The sequence below is a fragment of the Bombina bombina genome, chromosome 1 (genome assembly GCF_027579735.1).
Source record: "Bombina bombina isolate aBomBom1 chromosome 1, aBomBom1.pri, whole genome shotgun sequence".
NCBI classification, from domain to species: domain Eukaryota; kingdom Metazoa; phylum Chordata; class Amphibia; order Anura; family Bombinatoridae; genus Bombina; species Bombina bombina.
This window is the reverse complement of record NC_069499.1, coordinates 926639920-926663722: the sequence shown is the minus strand read 5'-3', so window position 1 is coordinate 926663722 and position 23803 is coordinate 926639920. Positions and strand designations below refer to the sequence as shown.

Genomic DNA, 23803 nt, shown 5'->3' with positions numbered 1-23803 from the left:
TAAGTCCTTGTCTTTGAGGTAAGTTTCCATGTCTTGTTGGGTAGATGTGTTGTCTAGGTTGTACAAGGTCACATAATACTATCTGAACACTTCTGCTATGCTTTTACTATCCTTTTGAAGTTCTCCATGTTTGTTTATTATGGAATATATATGTTTATTTTGTTGGTTTCTCTTAAGTGCTTTAGCGAGTGAAGACCCCGCTTTATCTTTGAGGTCGAAATATTTTTGTTTCAACAGGGCAGCTTTCTTTTGGTGTTCTTTAACAAGGTGGTCTGAGGTCTTTCCTGGATTGTGTTAGGGATTCTAATATACTGGTTGAGTGTGGGTGTTTTTTGTGCTCTTTTTTCCCAGAAGCTAATTTTGGACATAGTGGAGTTTATAAATTGTCTATTTATCTTTTTTTCCCTTGCTTTGTGTGCTATCAGTTCTCCTCTTAAAACGCACTTGTGTGCCTCCCAAATGGTGGTTGAGGTTATGTGATCAGTGTCATTTTCTTTAAATAATTTTCTATCGACTGGTCTATATCCTGTTTAGTTGGTGTGTTCCCTAGTAGGAAGTAATGCATCCTCCATATGAAGGGACGCTGGGGCATGTCCGGCCATGCCACCGCGCATTGTACAGGGGCGTGGTCTGACCAGGTGATTGGCAACATTTGCGAGTCTGTAATCATGGAGGGACCAATCTGGTCCGTGTGTATGTGATCGATTCTGGTATATGTGTTGTATGGGTGTGAGTAGAAGGTGTAATCCCTAGTGTCTGGGTTGATGGTCCTCCAGATGTCATGTAACCTTAGTTGGTGTAGGTTATTGGATACCGATTTGAAGACTCGTTTAGGGGTATTGGTGATGCCTATGGAGGTGTCTATTGTCGGCTCCAGTGATAAATTAGTCACCCCCCAGGAATATTGTCCCCTGGCATGTTCTTATAGAATTTTAGTTATGTGTCTGAATAGGAGGTGGTGGTCTTTATTTGGGCGGTATATGTGTGCGAAAGTGATCAGACTGTTGAATAATAAGCCTGTCAGAATTGGGTACCTGCCGTCTTTGTCTTTTTCTGTGTGGGTCGCTTGGAAATGTAGAGAGTTTTTAAGTAGTATACCCACTCCTCCCTTTCTAGTTCCGCCTGAGGCCAAGTAGCTCGTTCTATATTTGTGGCTCAGGAGTTTAGGTTTGTGACCTCTCTTAAAGTGCGTTTCCTGAATAAATAGGATATCACTGGAAGTTTTGTAAAGGTCTCTAAAGATCATGGACCCTTTTTCTGGGCTGTTTAACCCTTTTGCATTTGTAGAGGTAATGGATATCGTGTGCGTCATTGTAGGTCTTTTGGCAATGGATGCGTGTATGCGTGCTGGAGGAGCTCTTGCCTACTTAATATGGGTTTGTCGCTGTGTCTGATATGAGGCAAGGAGAATAGGTTACCGTTACACAACAAGCAAAATCAATATAACTGGTTCAAAAGTAACAATGCAACCTTTCTTGAGATGTGCAATAACAGTAAAAGACAGTATAAGCGCAATACAATAACGTGTAAATGCAAACTTAAGTCTCTCTTTTTTTTTTTTTCCTTTTGACTGAAAAGTTCAATTAGCAGTAAGTTTACAGTCCTACAACAGTGAATAAACAATTGGGGTAGTATCCCCACTTTCAAACCTAAAGGGTTATAGGAAAAAAGAAAATTATTGCATACGACTTGTAGCCGCCGTGGCTAGAAGAAAAGGTCAGTCCGAGGTGGGTGATGCCGCGGGTCTTGTGGGCATCAAGACCTGTTCCATAGGGTTAAATGTGGAATGAGGTCCTGGATTTGCAGATTTAGGAGTTTTGTGCGACAGGTTGTTTGTCCACTGAGTATCTCTGGAGGGGAAATGGCGGTCCTCTGGGTGTATAATGTTGAGTTGAAGAGTTTTATTGAATCTTGGCAGATCCTCTAATGACTTGAGGGTGGCTTTTGTGTCTCCCCTGGAGGTGGTAATGATGACCGGGAATCCCCACTAGTATGGGATCTGCTGCTCCCTTAAGACTGTGGTGATGAAACCCAACTCCCTCCTCTTATGAAGCATTGCTGGACTAAGGACTGCAAATACCTGAATGTGGAATCCAGCGAGCGTGACTTTTTGTTTTTGTCTGGCCTGTCCTTGTAGTCCAGTAACTTCACAATTATATCCCGAGAAGGTGCCTTTGGGGGAGTTTTTTCTCTTAGCGCCCTGTGGGTTCTTTCAATGCGTATATATGCTGTGCTGTTTGGGCCTTTCAGGGTCCTGAACAAGTTCTGGAGGCATCCTTCAATGGCGTTTGGCTGGATTGACTCTGGAATCCCGCGTATGCGCAGGTTTTTACGCCTGCCTCTGTTGTGCAGATCCTCCACTTTCTCCATCAATTGATGTATAGTTTCTTCCTGATCATATGCAACCTTGGAGATTTGCTGTATGTCATTATTGACCGTATTGTGGCTCTCTTGCCGGACTGAGACCCTTTGGGTGATTTTAGAGAGGTCTCTTTTGAGAGCAGGCGGGCTTGTAGTTTCTTTCTTGTGTTGCTGCTGTTCTGAGGAGGCAGCCATTATAGGAGCTTTTGCGACAGCGTCTTGTTGTTTGTGGAATTGTTGCGTTAGTTTGGTGCTGTTTATATTGGTGGCCTTAGTATTTCTGCGACCAGACATATCCAAAGGCACTGTATGTCAGGGCAGGTTCTGATGACTAAAAGCAAAGGGATGCTGGGCGTGAGAGCAGTAGAAAATCAGTGTGTCCCTGCAAGCAGTAACAGTCTGGGCCACCTCCCTGTGAAAATGTTGGTTGTTAGGAGGCCAGACTCCCCAGATGGGGTTATAGCCTGTATGCTGGTTCTTGAGCTAAGGGTTCTGGGTAGTGTGGGCCCCAGGTCTTATACCCCAGATAGGAAGGAATGTCAGTTCAGGTGGTGTGCATTTAAACTCGTGTGAGTGCAGGAACAGCTCACCTCTTCGTTCCTCCAGAGACCCCCATGCAAAGAAACCTGCTTTTAGCTGTATGAGGCCGGTTCTGGCGATAAAGCACCAGATCAGAGTCCTGAGTGATGGGTCCCCCTCTGAGAATGAAGCTGAGGGAGGCAGCAGCTAAGGGACGGCTCCAATCTTTGACCTCTTGTGAAGTACGGCACCATACACAGCTCTCAGAGCGTAGTAGCGGAGGAGCTGTGATCGTGTAGCGTGCAGGGCCGCACTTCCAGATTTGGGAAAATGGCTTTGTTTTTGTGCTGTGAGGTCAGAGTTAGCCGATTTTGGGTCCAGGGTGCTCACAGTCCTTTTAGGCACCTCCATTGCTGGTTTTAGGCCGGTCACTTGGGCATATGTTGGTCGGTTTGGAAGTGTGGCTTAGGAGCTACTAAGTTATTCAGCCATCTCCCTGAACAGCCAGGCTCTGCCCCCAATGTTTAGATTTTTTTTTTTATTGCATACCGATCAATCTAATGATGTTTCTAGGTGTACAAACACACTGACTGTCTCCTCCTTACAGATAGATGCAGATGGAATACCTCCAGCAATTAAAAATGCATACTACTGCTATCACGAAGGCCCTGGCTACACTACTGCCTTCAAATAAGCGAAAAAAGGTCAGTTTAAAATGTACCTTCTATGAGTAATATATCCTGACCTACTAAATGCTGAAGTATCTTGAACGATGAGGATTCCTCTAACGGTGAACTCCCTCATCTGATGTAGAACCTAATAATTCCTCATTTTTATTTAAAATTTAACATTCTTTCTCTTTTGAAGGAAGTTTTAGTCACTTTAGGGATTGAAGAATCTAAACCTTCTGATAAACCCTGTAAACGTTTAAATTCAGTGTATAAAACTATTGTCAATCTCCCTGAGAATTTCTTTATACCTGATGCTGTCTCTGACATGATTGCTAAGGAATGATCTAAACCAGGTGTCTCTCTTAACCTTTCTTAAATTTTTTTTATCCTTTATCTGCTGCCAACTTAAGAGTTATGGGAAATGGTTCACAAAACTGATGGGGCCATTTCCACTCTAGCTAAAAGTACTACTATTCCTCTAGAAGAAAGTATTTCTTTCTCTTGCAAGATGTATCGAGTCCACGGATTCATCCATACTTGTGGGATATTCTCCTTCCTAACAGGAAGTGGCAAAGAGAGCACCCACAGCAGACCTGTCTATATAGCTCCTCCCTTAGCTCCACCCCCCAGTCATTCTCTTTGCCTGCTAACTGCTAGGAAGGGTAAAGTGAGTGTGGTGACAAAAATGTTAGTTTTTATTTTCTCAAGCAAAAGTTTGTTATTTTAAATGGTACCGGTGTGTACTATTCACTCTCTGGCAGAAAAGGGATGAAGATTTCTGCAAGGAGGATGATGATCTTAGCATTTTGTAACTAAGATCCACTGCTGTTCCCACGGAAGCTGAGGAGTACAGGAAAACTTCAGTTGGGGGAACGGTTTGCATGCTAAGCTGCATTGAGGTATGTTCAGTCAATTTTTTTCTAGACAGACTGTGATAATTCTAGAAAAGGCTGACAATATCCCCATGAGGGAAGGGTAAGCTGTATTCAGACACTTAATAGAGAATCCCAGCTTGCATAAAGGGCTCATTTGTTACTGGTGGCACTTATGGGGAAAAACGTTTTTTTATTGAAAAGGTAACGTTTTTTTGAGGGACTTTAAGGGGTCATTGTGGCTTATTTAAGGGTTATTAACCCACATGGCTAGTTTAGAAACACTTTGGTGTGTTTCTTTTAGGCCCCACTAACATCGAGTGAGGTGGGAGGGGCCTATTTTCGCGCCTCAGTTGCGCAGTTTCTTTTACTCTGAAGACATCCAGCTGCTTCTCCAGAGGGTCCTGCTGTGTTTGAGGGCCTAAAAGAAGTTTTTTTTCCCCACAAATCTATCTTAAAGGGCAGGTAGGCGCCACAGCTGAGCTGTGGCAAGGTGCTGAAAGTTTTTATACCGGTTTTTGATGTTTTGTCAATCCGGTTTTTACATTAAGGGGTTAATCGTTTATTTGGCTGGCTGTGCAAACTTTCTAAGGCTTTATGATTCTACTGTAAAAATTTCGTAAAGTTTACTGCTTTTTTACACTGTTTTGCAGAGTTTGTGCATCTTTTTTTTCTCTTAAAGGCACAGTACCGTTTTTTGTAAGTATTATTTACTTTGAATAAAGTGTTTTCCAAGCTTGCTTGTTTCATTACTAGCCTGTTTAACATGTCTGACACCAAGGAAAATCCTTGTTCAATGTGTTTAGAAGCCATTGTGGAACCCCCTCTTAGAATGTGTCCCACTTGCACTGATATGTCTATAAATTATAAAGAGCATATTATAGCACTTAAAAATATAGATGATTCTCAGACAGAAGGAATTGAGGGTTTGCCATCTTGCTCTCCCCAAGTGTCACAACCAGTAACGCCCGCACAAGTGACGCCAAGTACCTCTAGTGCGTCGACTTCATTTACTTTACAAGACATGGCCACAGTTATGAATACAACCCTCACAGCGGTTTTATCTAAACTGCCTGGTTTACAAGGAAAGTGTGACAGCTCTGGGTTAAGAACAACTACTGAGCCTTCTGACGCTTTAGTAGCCGTATCCGATATACCCTCACAATGTTCTGAAGTAGGGGTAAGGGATTTGCTATCTGAGGGAGAGATTTCTGATTCTGGAAAGACGCTCCCTCAGACAGGTTCTGATATGACGGCCTTTAAATTTAAGCTTGAACACCTCCACTTGTTGCTCAGGGAGGTATTAGCGACTCTGGATGATTGTGACCCTATAGTGGTCCCAGAGAAATTGTGTAAAATGGACAGATACTTAGAGGTTCCTGTTTACACTGATGTTTTTCCAGTCCCTAAGAGGATTCTGAATATTGTTACTAAGGAGTGGGATAGACCAGGTACCTGTTTTTAAGAAAATGTTTCCCATATCTGACACCATGCGAGACTCGTGGCAGACGGTTCCTAAGGTGGAGGGAGCTGTTTCTACTCTCGCTAAGCGTACAACTATACCTATCGAAGACAGTTGTGCTTTCAAAGATCCTATGGATAAAAAATTAGAGGGTCTCCTAAAGAAAATTTTTCTTCATCAAGGTTTTCTTCTCCAACCTATTGTGTGCATTGTAACTACTGCAGCTGCTTTCTGGTTTGAGGCTCTAGAAGAAGCTCTTCAGATGGAGACTCCATTAGAGGATATTATGGATAGAATTAAGGCCCTTAAGTTGGCTAATTCTTTCATTACAGATGCCGCTTTCCAACTGGCTAAATTAGCGGCAAAGAATTCAGGTTTTGCCATTTTAGCACGCAGGGCGTTATGGCTTAAGTCCTGGTCTGCTGATGTGTCATCAAAATCTAAACTTTTGAACATCCCTTTCAAAGGAAAGACCCTATTCGGCCTGAACTGAAAGAGATTTCAGACATCACTGGAGGGAAAGGCCACACCCTCCCTCAGGATAAAACAAATAAAATGAGGACCAAACAAAATAATTTTCGTTCCTTTCGGAACTTCAAGGGTGGTCCCGCTTCAGCTTCCCCAGCTGCAAAGCAAGAGGGGAATTTTGCCCAATCCAAGTCAGTCTGGAGACCTAACCAGGCTTGGAACAATGGTAAACAGGCCAAGAAGCATGCTGCTGCTACCAAGACAGCATGAAGGGGTAGCCCCCGATCCGGGACCGGATCTAGTAGGGGGCAGACTCTCTTCGTTCAGGCTTGGGCAAGAGATGTTCACGATTCCTGGGCGTTAGAAATTGTGTCCCAGGGATATCTTCTGGACTTTGAAGTCTCCCCCCCCCCCCCCCGGGGAGATTTCACGTTTCTCAATTGTCTGCAAACCAGACAAAAAGAGAGGCGTTTTTACGCTGTGTAGAAGACCTACATACCATGGGAGTGATCCGCCCAGTTCCAAAAGCTGAACAAGGGCTAGGTTTTTACTCAAACCTGTTTGTGGTTCCCAAAAAAGAGGGAACTTTCAGACCAATCTTGGATCTCAAAATTCTAAACAAATTCTTTAGAGTACCATCATTCAAGATGGAGACTATTCGGACTATTTTATCTCTGATCCAGGAGGGTCAATATATGACTACCGTGGACTTAAAGGATGCGTATCTACACATCCCTATTCACAGAGATCATCATCAATTCCTCAGATTCGCCTTTCTGGACAGGCATTACCAGTTTGTGGCCCTTCCCTTCGAGTTGGCCACGGCTCCCAGGATTTTCACAAAGGTGCTAGGGTCCCTTTTGGCGGTTTTAAGACCGCGGGGCATAGCAGTGGCGCCTTATCTAGACGACATCTTAATTCAGGCGTCGACTTTCCAGTTAACCAAGTCTCACACGGACATCGTGTTGGCTTTTCTGAGATCTCACGGGTGGAAGGTGTACATAAAAAAGAGTTCTCTCTTCCCTCTCACAAGAGTTTCCTTCCTAGGGACTCTGATAGACTCGGTAGAAATGAAAATATTTCTGAACGGAGGTCAGAAAATCAAAACTCTTAACCACTTGCCGAGCTCTTCATTCCATTCCTCTCCTCGGCCGTCAGTGGCTCAGTGTATGGAGGTAATCTGACTCATGGTAGCGGCAATGGACATAGTTCCTTTTGCCCGCCTACACCTCAGACCACTGCAACTGTGCATGCTCAAACAGTGGAATGGGGATTATGCAGATTTATCTCTGCAAATACATCTGGATCAGGAGACCAGAGATTCTCTTCTCTGGTGGTTGTCTCAGGACCACCTGGCTCAGGGAATGTGTTTCCGCAGGCCAGAGTGGATCATTGTAACAACAGATGCCAGCCTGCTAGGCTGGGGTGCAGTCTGGAACTCCCTGAAAGCACAGGGCTTATGGTCTCGGGAGGAAACTCTCCTCCCGATAAACATTCTAGAACTGAGAGCGATATTCAATGCGCTTCAGGCGTGGCCTCAGCTAGCTGCGGCCAAATTCATCAGATTTCAGTCGGACAACATCACGACTGTAGCTTACATCAATCACCAAGGAGGAACACGGAGTCCTCTAGCGATGATGGAAGTAACCAACATAATCCGATGGGCGGAGACTCACTCTTGCCATCTTTCAGCAATCCATATCCCAGGGGTAGAGAACTGGGAGGCGGATTTCCTAAGTCGTCAGACTTTTCATCCGGGGGAGTGGGTGCTCCATCCGGAAGTATTTGCCCAGCTGACTCGGCTATTGGGCACACCAGAATTGGATCTGATGGCGTCCTGTCAGAACGCCAAGCTTCCTTGTTATGGGTCCAGGTCCCGGGATCCCCAGACGGTACTGATAGATGCTCTAGCAGTGCCTTGGTCCTTCAATCTGGCCTATGTATTTCCACCGTTTCCTCTCCTCCCACGTCTGGTTGCCAGAATCAAGCAGGAGAGAGCTTCGTTGATTCTGATAGCACCTGCGTGGCCACGCAGGACTTGGTATGCAGACCTAGTGGACATGTCATCTGTTCCACCGTGGACTCTTCCAATGAGGCAGGACCTTCTAATCCAAGGTCCATTCAAGCATCCAAATCTAATTTCTCTGCGTCTGACTGCTTGGAGATTGAACGCCTGATTTTATCAAAGCGGGGTTTCTCTGAGTCGGTCATTGATACCCTGATTCAAGCTAGAAAGCCTGTCAGCAGGAAAATCTATCATAAGATTTTGCGTAAATATCTTTATTGGTGTGATTCCAAGGGTTACTCATGGAGTAAGATTAGGATTCCTAGAATATTGTCTTTTCTCCAAGAAGGATTGGAGAAGGGATTATCAGCTAGCGGCTTAAGGACAGATTTCTGCTTTGTCTATTCTTTTACACAAGCGTCTGGCAGATGTCCCAGACGTTCAAGCGTTTAGTCAGGCTTTAGTCAGAATCAAGCCTGTATTCAAACCTGTTGCTCCGCCATGGAGCCTAAACTTATTTCTTAAAGTTCTTCAAGGGGTTCCGTTTGAACCTATGCATTCCATAGATATTAAGCTTCTATCTTGGAAAGTTCTGTTTTTAGTAGCTATCTCTTCGGCTCGAAGAGTTTGAGTTATCTGCTTTACAGTGTGACTCACCTTATCTTGTTTTCCATGCAGATAAGGTGGTTTTGCGTACCAAACCTGGATTCCTTCCTAAGGTTGTTTCTAATAGTAATATCAATCAGGAAATTGTTGTTCCTTCGCTGTGTCCTAATCCTTCTTCAAAGAAGGAACGTCTGTTGCACAATCTTGATGTGGTTCGTGCTTTAAAGTTCTACTTACAAGCAACTAAAGATTTCCGTCAAACATCTTCATTGTTTGTTGTTTATTCTGGTAAGCGGAGAGGCCAAAAGGCTACGGCTACCTCTCTTTCTTTTTGGCTGAAAAGCATAATTTGTTTGGCTTATGAGACTGCTGGCCAGCAGCCTCCTGAAAGGATTACTGCTCATTCTACTAGAGCAGTGGCTTCCACGTGGGCTTTTAAAAATGAGGCTTCTGTTGAACAGATTTGTAAGGCGGCGACTTGGTCTTCGCTTCATACTTTTTCAAAATTTTACAAATTCGATACTTTTGCTTCTTCGGAGGCTATTTTTGGGAGAAAGGTTCTACAAGCAGTGGTGCCTTCTGTTTAAGGTACCTGTCTTGTCCCTCCCTTCATCCGTGTCCTAAAGCTTTGGTATTGGTATCCCACAAGTATGGATGAATCCGTGGACTCGATACATCTTGCAAGAGAAAACAGAATTTTTGCTTACCTGATAAATTTCTTTCTCTTGCGATGTATCGAGTCCACGGTCCGCCCTGTCTGTTTAAGACAGGTAGTATATTTTTATTTAAAAAACTTCAGTCACCTCTGCACCCTATAGTTTCTCCTTTTTCTTCCTAGCCTTCGGTCGAGTGACTGGGGTGGTGGAGCTAAGGCAGGAGCTATATAGACAGCTCTGCTGTGGTTGCTCTCTTTGCCACTTCCTGTTAGGAAGGAGAATATCCCACAAGTATGGATGAATCCGTGGACTCGATACATCGCAAGAGAGAAATTTATCAGGTAAGCATAAATTCTGTTTTTAAATACCTTTTAGACTGAAAACTTGAATCTTATCTAAGAAGCGCATTTCTACATACTGGCTATATATGTAGACCAGCTATATCTATTGCTGACGTGGCTGCTGCTTCTACTTACTGGTTAACCAGTCCTGCACAGCAGTTATCCACTGACCCTAAATATTCTAATCTATTGAATTCACTTCAAAATGAAAGCACTTTTTATTTGTGATGCAGTATTTGATATTATGAAAATTAACATCAAAAGCATATCTCTATACTTACCAGAAGAGCCCTATGGCTTAAATCCTGGAATGCTGACATGGTGTCTAAAACTAGAATATTATTGCTTTCTTTCCAAGGAAAGAAATTATTTGGGTCTGAACTGGATTCTATTATTTCTATTATTACTGGAGGTAAAGGAGCTTTTCTTCCTCAAGACAAAAAAATCAAAAGGAAAATGTAAAGCTCCTAATCTTTTTTGTTCCTTTCTTCAGAGTAGAGTACAGAAAACTGACTCCTCCCTTAAACCCTCTGGCTCATTCTGGAAACCCACTTCAAATTGGAACAATTCAAACAGAATAAGAAATCTAATTCAGCCTCTCAGACCGCATGAAGGTTATGCCCCAACCCAGTATTACTGGTAGGGGGCAGATTAAACTTTTTGCAGAAAGCTTGGTTCCAATCTGTCCAAAATCCCTAGATTCAAAACATTATTTCACAGGGATATCAAATTGGATTCAAAATAAGACCTCCCACATGAAGGTTCTTTCTTATCCATATTCCAAATCATCCAATAGAAGCTCAATCTTTTCTTCAATTTGTCTCAGATCTGGAATATATGGGAGTAATTGTTCCAGTTCCTTTGCAGGAACAGGACGGGATTTTATTCACATCTCTTCATTGTACTAAAGAAGGAAGACTCTTTCAGATCAATTTTGGATCTGAAAACTGCAAAGAAATTTGTAAGAATACCCAGTTTCAAAATATAAACTATTCTACTTTTTATTCAACAAGGTCACTTTATGTCCACAATAGATTTACAGGATGCTTACCTTCACATCCCAATTTACCCAGAACATTACCAGTTTCTGAGGTTTTCTTTTCTGGAATGGCATTATCAGTTTTTTGCTCTTCCATTTGGTCTAGCTACAGCTCCAAGAATATTTACCAAGATTCTAAGTGCCCTTTTATCTGCTATCAGAGCTCAGAGTATTACAGTACTGTATTTTCTTTCCTGGATGATATCTTGGTACTAGCTCAATCTTCTCATTTAGCAGCATTTCACACAAAACAACTATTGTTGTTTCTTCAAAGACATGGTTGGAGGATCAATTTACCAGAGAGTCCCTTGATTCCTCAAAGGTCACCTTTTTAGGTTTCCAGATAGATTCAGTACCCATGACACTCTCCATGACCGAACAGAGTCGAATAAAATTGATTTAAACTTTTCTGGACCTTCAGTCTCTCTAATTCCCTTCAGTGGCTCTGTTTATGGAAGTACTAGGCCTCATGATTGCAGCTTTGGACACAATTCCATTTGCTCGATTTCATATGAGACCTCTTTAGATTTGTATGCTGTGCCAATGGTGCAAGGATTATACTTTTATTAGATCCCCTGTATGCACCTCTCCCTGACTTAATGGCTGAATCACCAGTCTATTATTCAGGGGGCTTCTTTTGCTATTCCTACCTGGTCTCTGATCACCACTGATGGGGGTTTCTGACAGTACAAAGAGTTTGGAATCTTCAGGAGGCGCGGCTACCAATCAGTGTTTTGGAACTCTGTGCACTCTTCAGGGCCCCTTAGGCTTGGCCTCTATTGAAAAGGGAGCTTTATCTCCGTTTTCATACAGACAATGTTACAGCAGTAGCTTATGTCAATCATAAAAGGGGAGCTCGCAGTTCCCTAGCCATGATAGAAGTATGTCAAATCCTCTCTTGGGCAGAAACTAATTCCTGCCTCATCACTGTGATTCACATCCCTGGTGTAGACCACTGAGTGGCAGAGACTACCTCAGTCGTCAGTCCTTACATCCAGTAGAGTGATCTCTCCACCAAGATGTATTCTGATTGTAAAAAAACTGGGGCCTACCAGAAATAGATCTGATGGGTTTTGGGAAACTTTGCCTCCTCCTGGTAGGAATGCATATCCCGTATGTAACAGCTCGTGGTCTCTTGCCACCATGAAAGAAATTAATTTATCAAGTAAGGATAAATTATGTTTTCTTATAGCAAACCTCTGTTACTTTATAGTAACTCGTGGCATTGGAAAGCCCACAATTTTCAGAGTTAAATTACAGGAAAATGGACAAAAAGTTATTTTATATATATATATATATATATTCATGTTTTTTTATTACAGTCTCAAACAGTTTAACCCCTTTAAGACCAGGCATTTCAGAATAAAACTTCCCAAACGACCAAAGCATGTTTAGCATTTTTGCCATCACTACATTTAACCCCTTAACGACCGAGGACGTGCAGGGTACATCCTCTAAAAAGTCACTTAACGACCAAGGACATACCCTGCACGTCCTCGGTCTGGAAAGCAGCTGGAAGCTATCCTGATCACTTCCAGCTGCTTTCCAGTTATTGCAGTATGCCTCGATATCAAGGCATCCTGCAATAACATTTTTTACCCCTCCGGTGCAGAGAGAGCCACTCTGTGGCCCTCTCTGCACCGGACATCGATGGCCGCATTCGTTGGTGGGTGGGAGCTGAAGTGGGAGGCGGGTGGGCGGCCATCGATGGCTTCAAAGTCTCAGAGGGGGGCGGGATCGCCGGGGGCGCGCCTGCACGGGCAGGGAGCGGGTGGGAACCGCTACATTACAGAAACATTTTGTTTTTGATAAGTGGGATTAAAAGTTATCTAATGGATCTGGGAGGGGGTGGGGGATTGGTCTTGGGGGGAAGCTACACTACAGAAAATAAAAAAAAAAAAAAAAAAAATTTATTTGCAAACTGGGTAATGGCCCCCAATAAGACAGAGGGGCAGGGTTAGAGAGCTGTTTTGGGGGGAACAGGGAGGTTGGGGGCTAAGGGGGGGGAGGATCCTACACAGCAGCATATGTAAATATGCTAAAAGAAAAAAAATATACCTTTTATTTTAGTACTGGCAGACTTTCTGCCAGTACTTAAGATGGCGGAGACAATTGTGGGGTGGGGGAGGGAAGAGAGCTCTTTGGGAGGGATCAGGGGGTCTGATGTGTCAGGTGGGAAGCTGATCTCTACACTAAAGCTAAAATTAACCCTGCAAGCTCCCTACAAGCTACCTAATTAACCCCTTCTCTGCTGGGCATAATTCACGTGTTGTGCGTAGTGGCATTTAGCGGCCTTCTAATTACCAAAAAGCAACACCAAAGCCATATATGTCTTCTATTTCTTTCATGTAATTAGCAAGAGTCCATGAGCTAGTGACGTATGGGATATACATTCCTACCAGGAGGGGCAAAGTTTCCCAAACCTTAAAATGCCTATAAATACACCCCTCACCACACCCACAATTCAGTTTTACAAACTTTGCCTCCGATGGAGGTGGTGAAGTAAGTTTGTGCTAGATTCTACGTTGATATGCGCTCCGCAGCAAGTTGGAGCCCGGTTTTCCTCTCAGCGTGCAGTGAATGTCAGAGGGATGTGAGGAGAGTATTGCCTATTTGAATGCAGTGATCTCCTTCTAAGGGGTCTATTTCATAGGTTCTCTGTTATCGGTCGTAGAGATTCATCTCTTACCTCCCTTTTCAGATCGACGATATACTCTTATATATACCATTACCTCTGCTGATTCTCGTTTCAGTACTGGTTTGGCTATCTGCTATATGTAGATGAGTGTCCTGGGGTAAGTAAGTCTTATTTTCTGTGACACTCCTAGCTATGGTTGGGCACTTTGTTTATAAAGTTCTAAATATATGTATTCAAACATTTATTTGCCTTGACTCAGAATGTTCAACTTTCCTTATTTTCAGACAGTCAGTTTCATATTTGGGATAATGCATTTTAATTTAACATTTTTCTTACCTTAAAATTTGACTTTTTCCCTGTGGGCTGTTAGGCTCGCGGGGGCTGAAAATGCTTCATTTTATTGCGTCATTCTTGGCGCAGACTTTTTTGGCGCAAAAATTCTATTTCCGTTTCCGGCGTCATACGTGTCGCCGGAAGTTGCGTCATTCTTTGACGTTATTTTGCGCCAAAAATGTCGGCGTTCCGGATGTGGCGTCATTTTTGGCGCCAAAAAGCATTTAGGCGCCAAATAATGTGGGCGTCTTATTTGGCGCGAAAAAATATGGGCGTCACTTTTGTCTCCACATTATTTAAGTCTCATTTTTTATTGCTTCTGGTTGCTAGAAGCTTGTTCTTTGGCATTTTTTCCCATTCCTGAAACTGTCATTTAAGGAATTTGATCAATTTTGCTTTATATGTTGTTTTTTTCTTTTACATATTGCAAGATGTTCCACGTTGCAACTGAGTCAGAAGTTACTTCAGGAAAGTCACTGCACAGTGCTGGAGCTACCAAGCTAAGTGTATCTGCTATAAACTTTTGGTATCTGTTTCTCCAGCTGTTATTTGTATTGCATGTCATGTCAAACTTATTAATGCAGATAAAATTTCCTTTAGTACTGTTACATTACCTGTTGCTGTTCCGTCAACATCTAATTTTCAGAGTGTTCCTGATAACATAAGAGATTTTATTTTTTAAATCCATTAAGAAGGCTATGTCTATTATTTCTCCTTCTAGTATACATAAAAGTCTTTTAAAACTTCTCTTTTTTCAGATGAATTTTTAAATGAACATCATCATTCTGATACTGATAATGGTTCTTCTGGTTCAGAGGTTTCTGTCTCAGAGGTTGATGCTGATAAATCTTTGTATTTGTTCAAGATGGAATTTATTCGTTCTTTACTTAAAGAAGTGTTATTTGCATTAGAAATAGAGGATTCTGGTCCTCTTGATTCTAAATGTAAACGTTTAAATAAGGTTTTTAAATCTCCTGTAGTTATTCCAGAAGTGTTTTATCTCCCTGATGCTATTTCTGAATTAATTTCCAGGGAATGGAATAATTTGGGTAATTTATTTACTCCTTCTAGACGTTTAAGCAAATTATATCCTGTGCCATCTGACAGATTAGAGTTTTTTGAGACAAAAATCCCTAAGGTTATGGGGCTATCTCTACTCCTGCTAATGTACTACTATTCCTACGGCAGATAGTACTTCATTTAAGGATCCTTTAGATAGGAAAATTGAATCCTTTCTAAGAAAAGCTTACTTATGTTCAGGTAATCTTCTTAGACCTGCTATATTTTTAGCGGATGTTGCTGCAGCTCCAACTTTTTGATTAGAAGCTTTAGAGCAACAAGTAACAGATCATAATTTTATAGCATTATTATTATTCTATAACATGCTAATAATTTTATTGGTGATACCATCTTTTGATATCATTAGAGTTGATGTCAGGTATATGTCTCTAGCTATTTTAGCTAGAGAAGCTTTATGGATTAAACTTGGAATGCTGACATGTCTTCTAAGTCATCTTTGCTTTCCCTTTCTTTCCAGGGTAAATAATCATTTTAGTTCCTTTCCTTACAAGGAACAAAAGCCTGATCCTTCATCCTCAGGAGCGGTATCAGTTTGGAAACTATTTCCAGTTTGGAATATATCCAAGCCTTATAGAAACCTATAGCCAGCTCCTAAGTACCTATGAAGGTGCGGCCCTTATTCCAGCTCAGCTGGTATGGGGCAGATTACGTTTTCTTCAAAGAAATTTGGATCAATTCCGTTCTTAATCTCTGGTTTCAGAAACATTGTTTCAGAAAGGTACAGAATTGGCTTCAAGTTAAGGCCTCCTGCTAAGAGATTCTTTTCTTTCCCGTGTCCCAGTTAACACAGCAAAGGCTCAGCATTTCTGTAATGTGTTTCAGATCTAGAGTTGGCTGGAGTATTTATGCCAGTTCCAGTTCTGGAACAGGGGCTGGGGTTTTATTTTATCTCTTCATTTGTACCAAAGAAGGTCAATTCCTTCAGACCAGTTCCGGATCTGTCATTATTGAATCGTTATGTTAGGATACCAACATTCAAGATGGTTACTGTAGGACTATCCTGCCTTTTGTTTAGCAAGGGCATTATATGTCTACAATAGATTTACAGGATGTGTATCTGCGTATTCCGATTCATCCAGATCACTTTTAGTGTCTGAGATTCTCTTTTTAGACAAGCATTACCAGTTTTGTGGCTCTACCGTTTGGCCTAGCCTCAGTTCCAAGAATTTTTTTCAAAGGTTCTCGGTGCCCCTTTTTTCTGTAATCAGAGAATAGGGTTTTGGTATTTCCTTATTTGGACGATATCTTGGTACTTGCTCAGTCTTCTCATTTTCGAAGAATCTCATACGAATCGACTTGTGTTGTTTCTTCAATTTCATGGTTGGAGGATCAATTTACCATTCAGTTCATTGATTCCTCAGACAAGGGTAACCTTTTTAGGTTTCTAGATAAATTCAGTGTCTATGACTCTGTCCTTGTCAGACAAGAGAAGTTTAACATTGATATCAGCTTGTCAAAACCTTCAGTCACAATCATTCCCTTTGGTAGCCTTATGCATGGAAATGTTGGGTCTTAGGACTGCTGCATCAGATGCGATCTCCTTTGCTCGTTTTCATATGCGACCTCTTCAGCTCTGTATGCTGACCCAATGGTGCAGGGATTACTCAAAGATATCTCAATTAATATCTTTAAACCGATTTTACAACACTCTCTGACATGGTGGACAGATCACCATCGTTTAGTTCAGGGGGCTTCTTTGTTCTTCCGACCTGGACTATAATCTCAACAGATGCAAGTCTTACAGGTTGGGGAGCTGTGTGGGGGTATCTGACGGCACAAGGGGTTTGGGAATCTCAGGAGGTGAGATTTCCGATCAATATTTTGGAACTCCGTGCAATTTTCAGAGCTCTTCAGTCTTGGCCTCTTCTCAAGAGAGAGTTGTTCATTTGTTTTCAGATAGACAATGTCACAACTGTGGCATACATCAATCATCAAGGAGGGACTCACAGTCCTCTGGCTATGAAAGAAGTATCTCGAATTTTGGTTTGGGCGGAATCCAGCTCCTGTCTAATCTCTGCGGTTCATATCCCAGGTATGGACAATTGGAGAGCGGATTATCTCAGTCGCCAAACGTTGCATCCGGGCGAATGGTCTCTTCACCCAGAGGTATTTCTTCAGATTGTTCAAATGTGGGAACTTCCAGAAATAGATCTGATGGCTTCTCATCTAAACAAGAAACTTCCCAGGTATCTGTCCAGATCCCGGGATCCTCAGGCGGAGGCAGTGGATGCATTATCACTTCCTTGGAAGTATCATCCTGCCTATATCTTTCCGCCTCTAGTTCTTCTTCCAAGAGTAATCTCCAAGATTCTGAAGGAATGCTCGTTTGTTCTGCTGGTAGCTCCGGCATGGCCTCACAGGTTTTGGTATGCGGATCTTGTCCGGATGGCCTCTTGCCAACCGTGGACTCTTCCGTTAAGACCAGACCTTTTGTCTCAAGGTCCTTTTTTCCATCAGGATCTGAAATCCTTAAATTTAAAGGTATGGAGATTGAACGCTTGATTCTTGGTCAAAGAGGTTTCTCTGACTCTGTGATTAATACTATGTTACAGGCTCGTAAATCTGTATCCAGAGAGATATATTATAGAGTCTGGAAGACTTATATTTCTTGGTGTCTTTCTCATCATTTTTCTTGGCATTCTTTTAGAATACCGAGAATATTACAGTTTCTTCAGGATGGTTTAGATAAGGGTTTGTCCGCAAGTTCCTTGAAAGGTCAAATCTCTGCTCTTTCTGTTCTTTTTCACAGACAGATTGCTATTCTTCCTGATATTCATTGTTTTGTACAAGCTTTGGTTCGTATAAAGCCTGTCATTAAGTCAATTTCTCCTCCTTGGAGTTTGAATTTGGTTCTGGGGGCTCTTCAAGCTCCTCCATTTGAACCTATGCATTCATTGGATATTAAATTACTTTCTTGGAAAGTTTTGTTCCTTTTGGCCATATCTTCTGCCAGAAGAGTTTCTGAATTATCTGCTCTTTCTTGTGAGTCTCCTTTTCTGATTTTTCATCAGGATAAGGCGGTGTTGCGAACTTCTTTTGAATTTTTACCTAAGTTGTGAATTCCAACAACATTAGTAGAGACATTGTGGTTCCTTCATTATGTCTTAATCCTAAGAATTCTAAGGAGAAATCGTTGCATTCTTTGGATGTTATTAGAGCTTTGAAATATTATGTTGAAGCTACTAAGTCTTTCCGAAAGACTTCAAGTTTATTTGTTATCTTTTCCGGTTTTAGAAAGGCCAGAAAACTTCTGCCATTTCTTTGGGATCTTGGTTGAAATCTTTAATTCATCTTGCCTATGTTGAGTCGGGTAAGACTCCGCCTCATAGGATTACAGCTCATTCTACTAGGTCAGTTTTCTACTTCCTGGGCGTTTAGGAATGAAGCTTCGGTTGATCAGATTTGCAAAGCGGCAACTTGGTCCTCTTTGCATACTTTTACCAAATTCTACCATTTTGTTGTATTTTCTTCTTCTGAAGCAGTTTTTGGTAGAAAAGTACTTCAGGCAGCGTTTTCAGTTTGAATCTTCTGCTTATGTTTTTTCATTAAACTTTATTTTGGGTGTGGATTATTTTCAGCAGGAATTGGCTGTCTTTATTTTATCCCTCCCTCTCTAGTGACTCTTGTGTGGAAAGATCCACTTCTTGGGTAGTCATTATCCCATACGTCACTAGCTCATGGACTCTTGCTAATTACATGAAAGAAAACATAATTTATGTAAGAACTTACCTGATAAATTCATTTCTTTCATATTAGCAAGAGTCCATGAGGCCCGCCCTTTTTTTGTGGTGGTTATGATTTTTTTGTATAAAGCACAATTATTCCAATTCCTTATTTTATATGCTTTCGCACTTTTTTCTTATCACCCCACTTCTTGGCTATTCGTTAAACTGAATTGTGGGTGTGGTGAGGGGTGTATTTATAGGCATTTTAAGGTTTGGGAAACTTTGCCCCTCCTGGTAGGAATGTATATCCCATACGTCACTAGCTCATGGACTCTTGCTAATATGAAAGAAATGAATTTATCAGGTAAGTTCTTACATAAATTATGTTTTCTGAACAAAGGGGATCCCAGAGAAGCATTTACAACCATTTGTGCCATAATTGCACAAGATGTTTGTAAAAAATTTAAATGAGAAACCTAAAATTTGGAAAAATGTAACGTTTTTTTATTTTTATTATTTGATCGCATTTGGCGGTGAAATGGTGGCATAAAATATACCAAAATGGGCCTAGATCAATACTTGGGGTTGTCTACTACACTAAAGCTAAAATAAACCCTTAAAGCTCTCTAATTAACCCCTGCACTGCTGAGCATAATACACGTGTGGTGCGCAGCGGCATTTAGCGGCCTTCTAATTACCAAAAAGCAACGCCAAAGCCATATATGTCTGCTATTTCTGAACAAAGGGGATCCCAGAGAAGCATTTACAACCATTTGTGCCATAATTGCACAAAATGTTTGTAAATGATTTCAATGAGAAACCTAAAATTTGGAAAAATGTAACGTTTTTTTTTTTAATTTGATCGCATTTGGCGGTGAAATGGTGGCATGAAATATACCAAAATGGGCCTAGATCAATACTTTGGGTTGTCTACTACACTAAAGCTAAAATTACCCCAAAAAGCTCCCTACATGGTCCCTAATTAACCCCTTCACTGCTGGGCATAATACACGTGTGGTGCGCAGTGGCATTTAGCGGCCTTCTAATTACCAAAAAGCAACGTCAAAGCCATATATGTCTGCTATTTCTGAACAAAGGGGATCCCAGAGAAAAATTTACAACCATTTATGCCATAATTGCACAAGCTGTTTGTAAATAATTTCAGTGACAAACCTAAAGTTTGTGAAAAAGTGAAAAAAAATTTTTTTGATCGCATTTAGTGGTGAAATGGTGGCATGAAATATACCAAAATGGGCCTAGATCAATACTTTGGGATATCTTCTAAAAAATATATACATGTCAATGGATATTCAGGGATTCCTGAAAGATATTAGTGTTCCAATGTAACTAGCGCTAATTTTGAAAAAAAGTGGTTTGGAAATAGCAAAGTGCTACTTATATTTATGGCCCTATAACTTGCAAAAAAAGCAAAGAACATGTAAACATTGGGTATTTCTAAACTCTGGACAAAATTTAGAAACTATTTAGCATGGGTGTTTTTTGGTGGTTGTAGATGTTTTTTTTTCCATTTTTTTTTTTAAGATATGATGAAAATAATGGTATCTTTAGAAAGTCCATTTAATGGCGAGAAAAATGGTTTATAATATGTGTGGGTACAGTAAACGAGTAAGAGGAAAATTACAGCTAAACACAAACACCGCAGAAATGTAAAAATAGCTCTGATCCCAAACGGACAGAAAATGGAAAAGTGCTGTGGTCATTAAGGGGTTAAACAAAAATAGAGCCTTGTTTTTTACCTGTCAAAACTATATATATTTAAGTAGACAATCCAAGGTATTGATCTAGGCCCATTTTGGTATAGTTCATGCCACCATTTCACCACCAAATGCGATCAAATAAAAAAAAATATACTTTTTCACAAACATTCTCACTGAAATTATTTACAAACAGTTTGTGCAATCATGGCACAAATGGTTGTAAGAGCTTCTCTGGGATCCCCTATGTTCAGAAATAGCAGGCATATATGACTTTGCCATTGCTTTTTGTTTATTAGAAGGCCGCTAATTGCTGCTGCGCACCACACTTTATTATTCCCAGAAGTGAAGGGGTTAATTAGGTAGCTTGTAAGGTTAATTTTAGCTTTAGTGTAGAGATTACCCTCCCACCTAACACTTCTCACCCCCTGATCCCTACCTGATCCCTCTCAAACAGCTCTCTTCCCTTCCCCACCCCCCACTGGTCACCCCCATCTTAAAGGGACACTCAATCAAAATTAAACTTTCATTATTCAGATAGAGCATGCAATTTTAAACAACTTTCTAATTTACTTCCATTAACAAAATATGCACAGTCTTTTTATATTTAAACTTTTTGAGTCACCAGCTTCTACTGAGCATGTGTAAGAATAAGTGTGTATGCATTTGTGAATGGCTGATTGCTGTCACGTGGTACGTGTATGCATTTGTGAATGGCTGATGGCTGTCACGTGGTACAGAGGGAGTGGAAAAAGACATAACTTTTAAACTTGTCAGAAAAAAATCTACTACTCATTTGAAGTTCAGACTAAGTGCTATTGCATTGTCTTGTTATCTTGCATTTGTTGATTATGCAAATCTACAGTGTTGACTGGTCCTTTAAGTACTGGCAGACAGCCTGCCAGTATGCAGTTTTTAGACCCTTTTTTTTAATTTATTTTCTTAATTTTTTATTATTATTTTCTTCAGTGTAGATTACCTCCTTACCCCCCCCCCCCCCCCCCCAAAAAAAAAATAAATCTCTCTAACCCTCCCCCCTCTAGGTAATTTCCACCATCTTAGGTACTGGCAGCTGTCTGCCAGTACCCAGTTTTCTATAAAAAAAAATTATTTCTATTTAATAAAAAAATATATTTTTTTTCTATAGTGTAGCTGCCCTCTACTTGAAGCATGCTGTACTGCTCCCTGAGGATAATACACACTATATCCCCTCATGTTACTGCATAATCTTTGTTTCTCCAGTGATCATGATGATGAAGTTGCTAGCTTGGCCTCGTCCTCGGGCAACTTTGGTGGAAAGGGACAAAGTCAACGTATTCCGGTAAAGGACTGGAAAAGCAAAGTGTCACCGCGTTCATCCCCAAAACTGCGCAGGAAATCCAAGAAGGATGAGATGTATGTACTTAACTACTAGTGAACTTTCATCAATGAAATACAAATCTGACAAACCCACTAAGTTTTTAAGAACCAATAGATCTTGGGTTCTATATCAGATAGGATTTGGCTGGTCTTTGTAAGAACTATGGTATTTGGCAGCAAAACACTGAAATAGAAAATATGGAGAGAAAAATTTAACATAAACCAGTAAACAATAACTTCAGTCATTGTGATGCCAAAAGAGCAAAATGTTAGGGGATGTATTGAACTGCAAAGTAGATGTCTTAATCACCCAAGCTCATTGTGGTATGAAGGAAATCTTTCTTTACACCTGGATTGAGAAATATTCGGTTTACTTCACAGGCTAACGGAAAACATCAGGGCAAACAGTTGTCGATTAAATCAGAGCAATGCACAAAACTAACAAACCTGTCAGTTGTGCAAAAAATCCTGAAATTGATCTAAGTATATTTGTGTAGTTGTAACACTATAGAGCAGTGAAGGCCAGCTTTATAAACATGGGGCCACAGGTCAATATTTTAGAAGCCTTAACGGCCTCATAAATATAAAGCTATTAAACACACAATAGTAATCTACTTCCTTATAATGTCCAGTGGCACAGGACAGATTTAGGTAACGTCGCAGGGTACCCTCTTTCTACTGTTCTTCCCTCAGAGAGCACTTTTGAGTAGTTGTGACTACCTTGTTTGCATATCCCCCAGAAGTCCCCAAAGCCTCTATTTCTGCTTTTCTTCTGTGGCCACAAATCTACTGTACACATTATTTTTGCTTTTTTTTTTCAGGCCACATAAACTAGTGCAGAAAGCTGCATGTGGCCACCCCTGCTTTAGAGATTTATGAGTTGGCATTCAGGAATTTCAGATTATAATGTTTGAGTGAATGTGTTACAACAGAATGCATATTGATGTGTGTAATAATAGATGTGTGTGTATATATTTTATATATGATGATTTTCTATTTCTCAGAACTTTAAAATGCACCCTGCTGACTTATCAAGGCTAACATTGCTACATATATGTCCCTAATTGGAATTAGCTGATAACTGCAAAGCACTGTACTGGTTAGCCTTGTCTGCAGACTAAAGCCCAGGCTAGTTCCTCCAAGTAAGGCAAATAAGTGGCGTTTGGCAATTGATCAACAATTGCAGTAAAAAGGATGTTTAATTGGTTTTAAAATATTTAAACTTGGCTGATATTTTATTATATAACAGAAATGCCTTGTAATTTAAAGGTGTTTGCTGTCTCTTTAACCGTTTATAAATTTACCTTCTATGTAGCAATTGATAATCTATAAAAATCATTGAAACACCTTCACTTTTTGTTAAATTATGTAAGCAATGCATTAAAGGGATATTAAACACTAAACAAATGCTAGATAAAATGATGCATTCAAAGAAAATATTAGTCTGAGAATAACGTAGATGTATTTCTCCAACATTGGTGTGTCCGGTCCACGGCGTCATCCATAACTTGTGGGAATATCTCTTCCCCAACAGGAAATGGCAAAGAGTACAGCAAAAGCTGTCCATATAGTCCCTCCTAGGCTCCGCCCACCCCAGTCATTCTCTTTGCCGTTGCACAGGCAACATCTCCACGGAGATGGTTAAGAGTATGTGGTGTTTAGTTGTAGTTTTTTATTCTACTATCAAGAGTTTGTTATTTTGAAATGGTGCTGGTATGTACTATTTACTCTGAAACAGAAAAAGATGATGAGTTCTGTTTGTGAGAGGAATATGATTTTAGCAGCAGTAACTAAAATCGTTTGCTGTTTCCACATAGGACTGTTGAGATGAAGTAACTTCAGTTGGGGGAAACAGTTAGCAGACTTTTCTGCTTAAGGTATGACTAGCCATATTTCTAACAAGACTGTGTAATGCTGGAAAGCTGTCATTTCCCCTCATGGGGACCGGTAAGCCATTTTCTTAGTCTCAAACAGAATAAAGGGCTTAATATGGGCTATAAAACTGGTAGACAC

General features: G+C 40.9%; 1 protein-coding gene across 1 annotated transcript in view; it reads left to right on the top strand.

The window, feature by feature from the left end:
* Positions 1-23803, top strand: part of EDC4 (enhancer of mRNA decapping 4) — a 425877-nt gene that overhangs the window by 285849 nt on the left and 116225 nt on the right. Inside the window, exon 20 of the mRNA XM_053715906.1 lies at positions 21674-21826. Within this exon, the coding sequence (XP_053571881.1) occupies positions 21674-21826 (153 nt within the window). The remainder of the gene's footprint in view (positions 1-21673; positions 21827-23803) is intronic.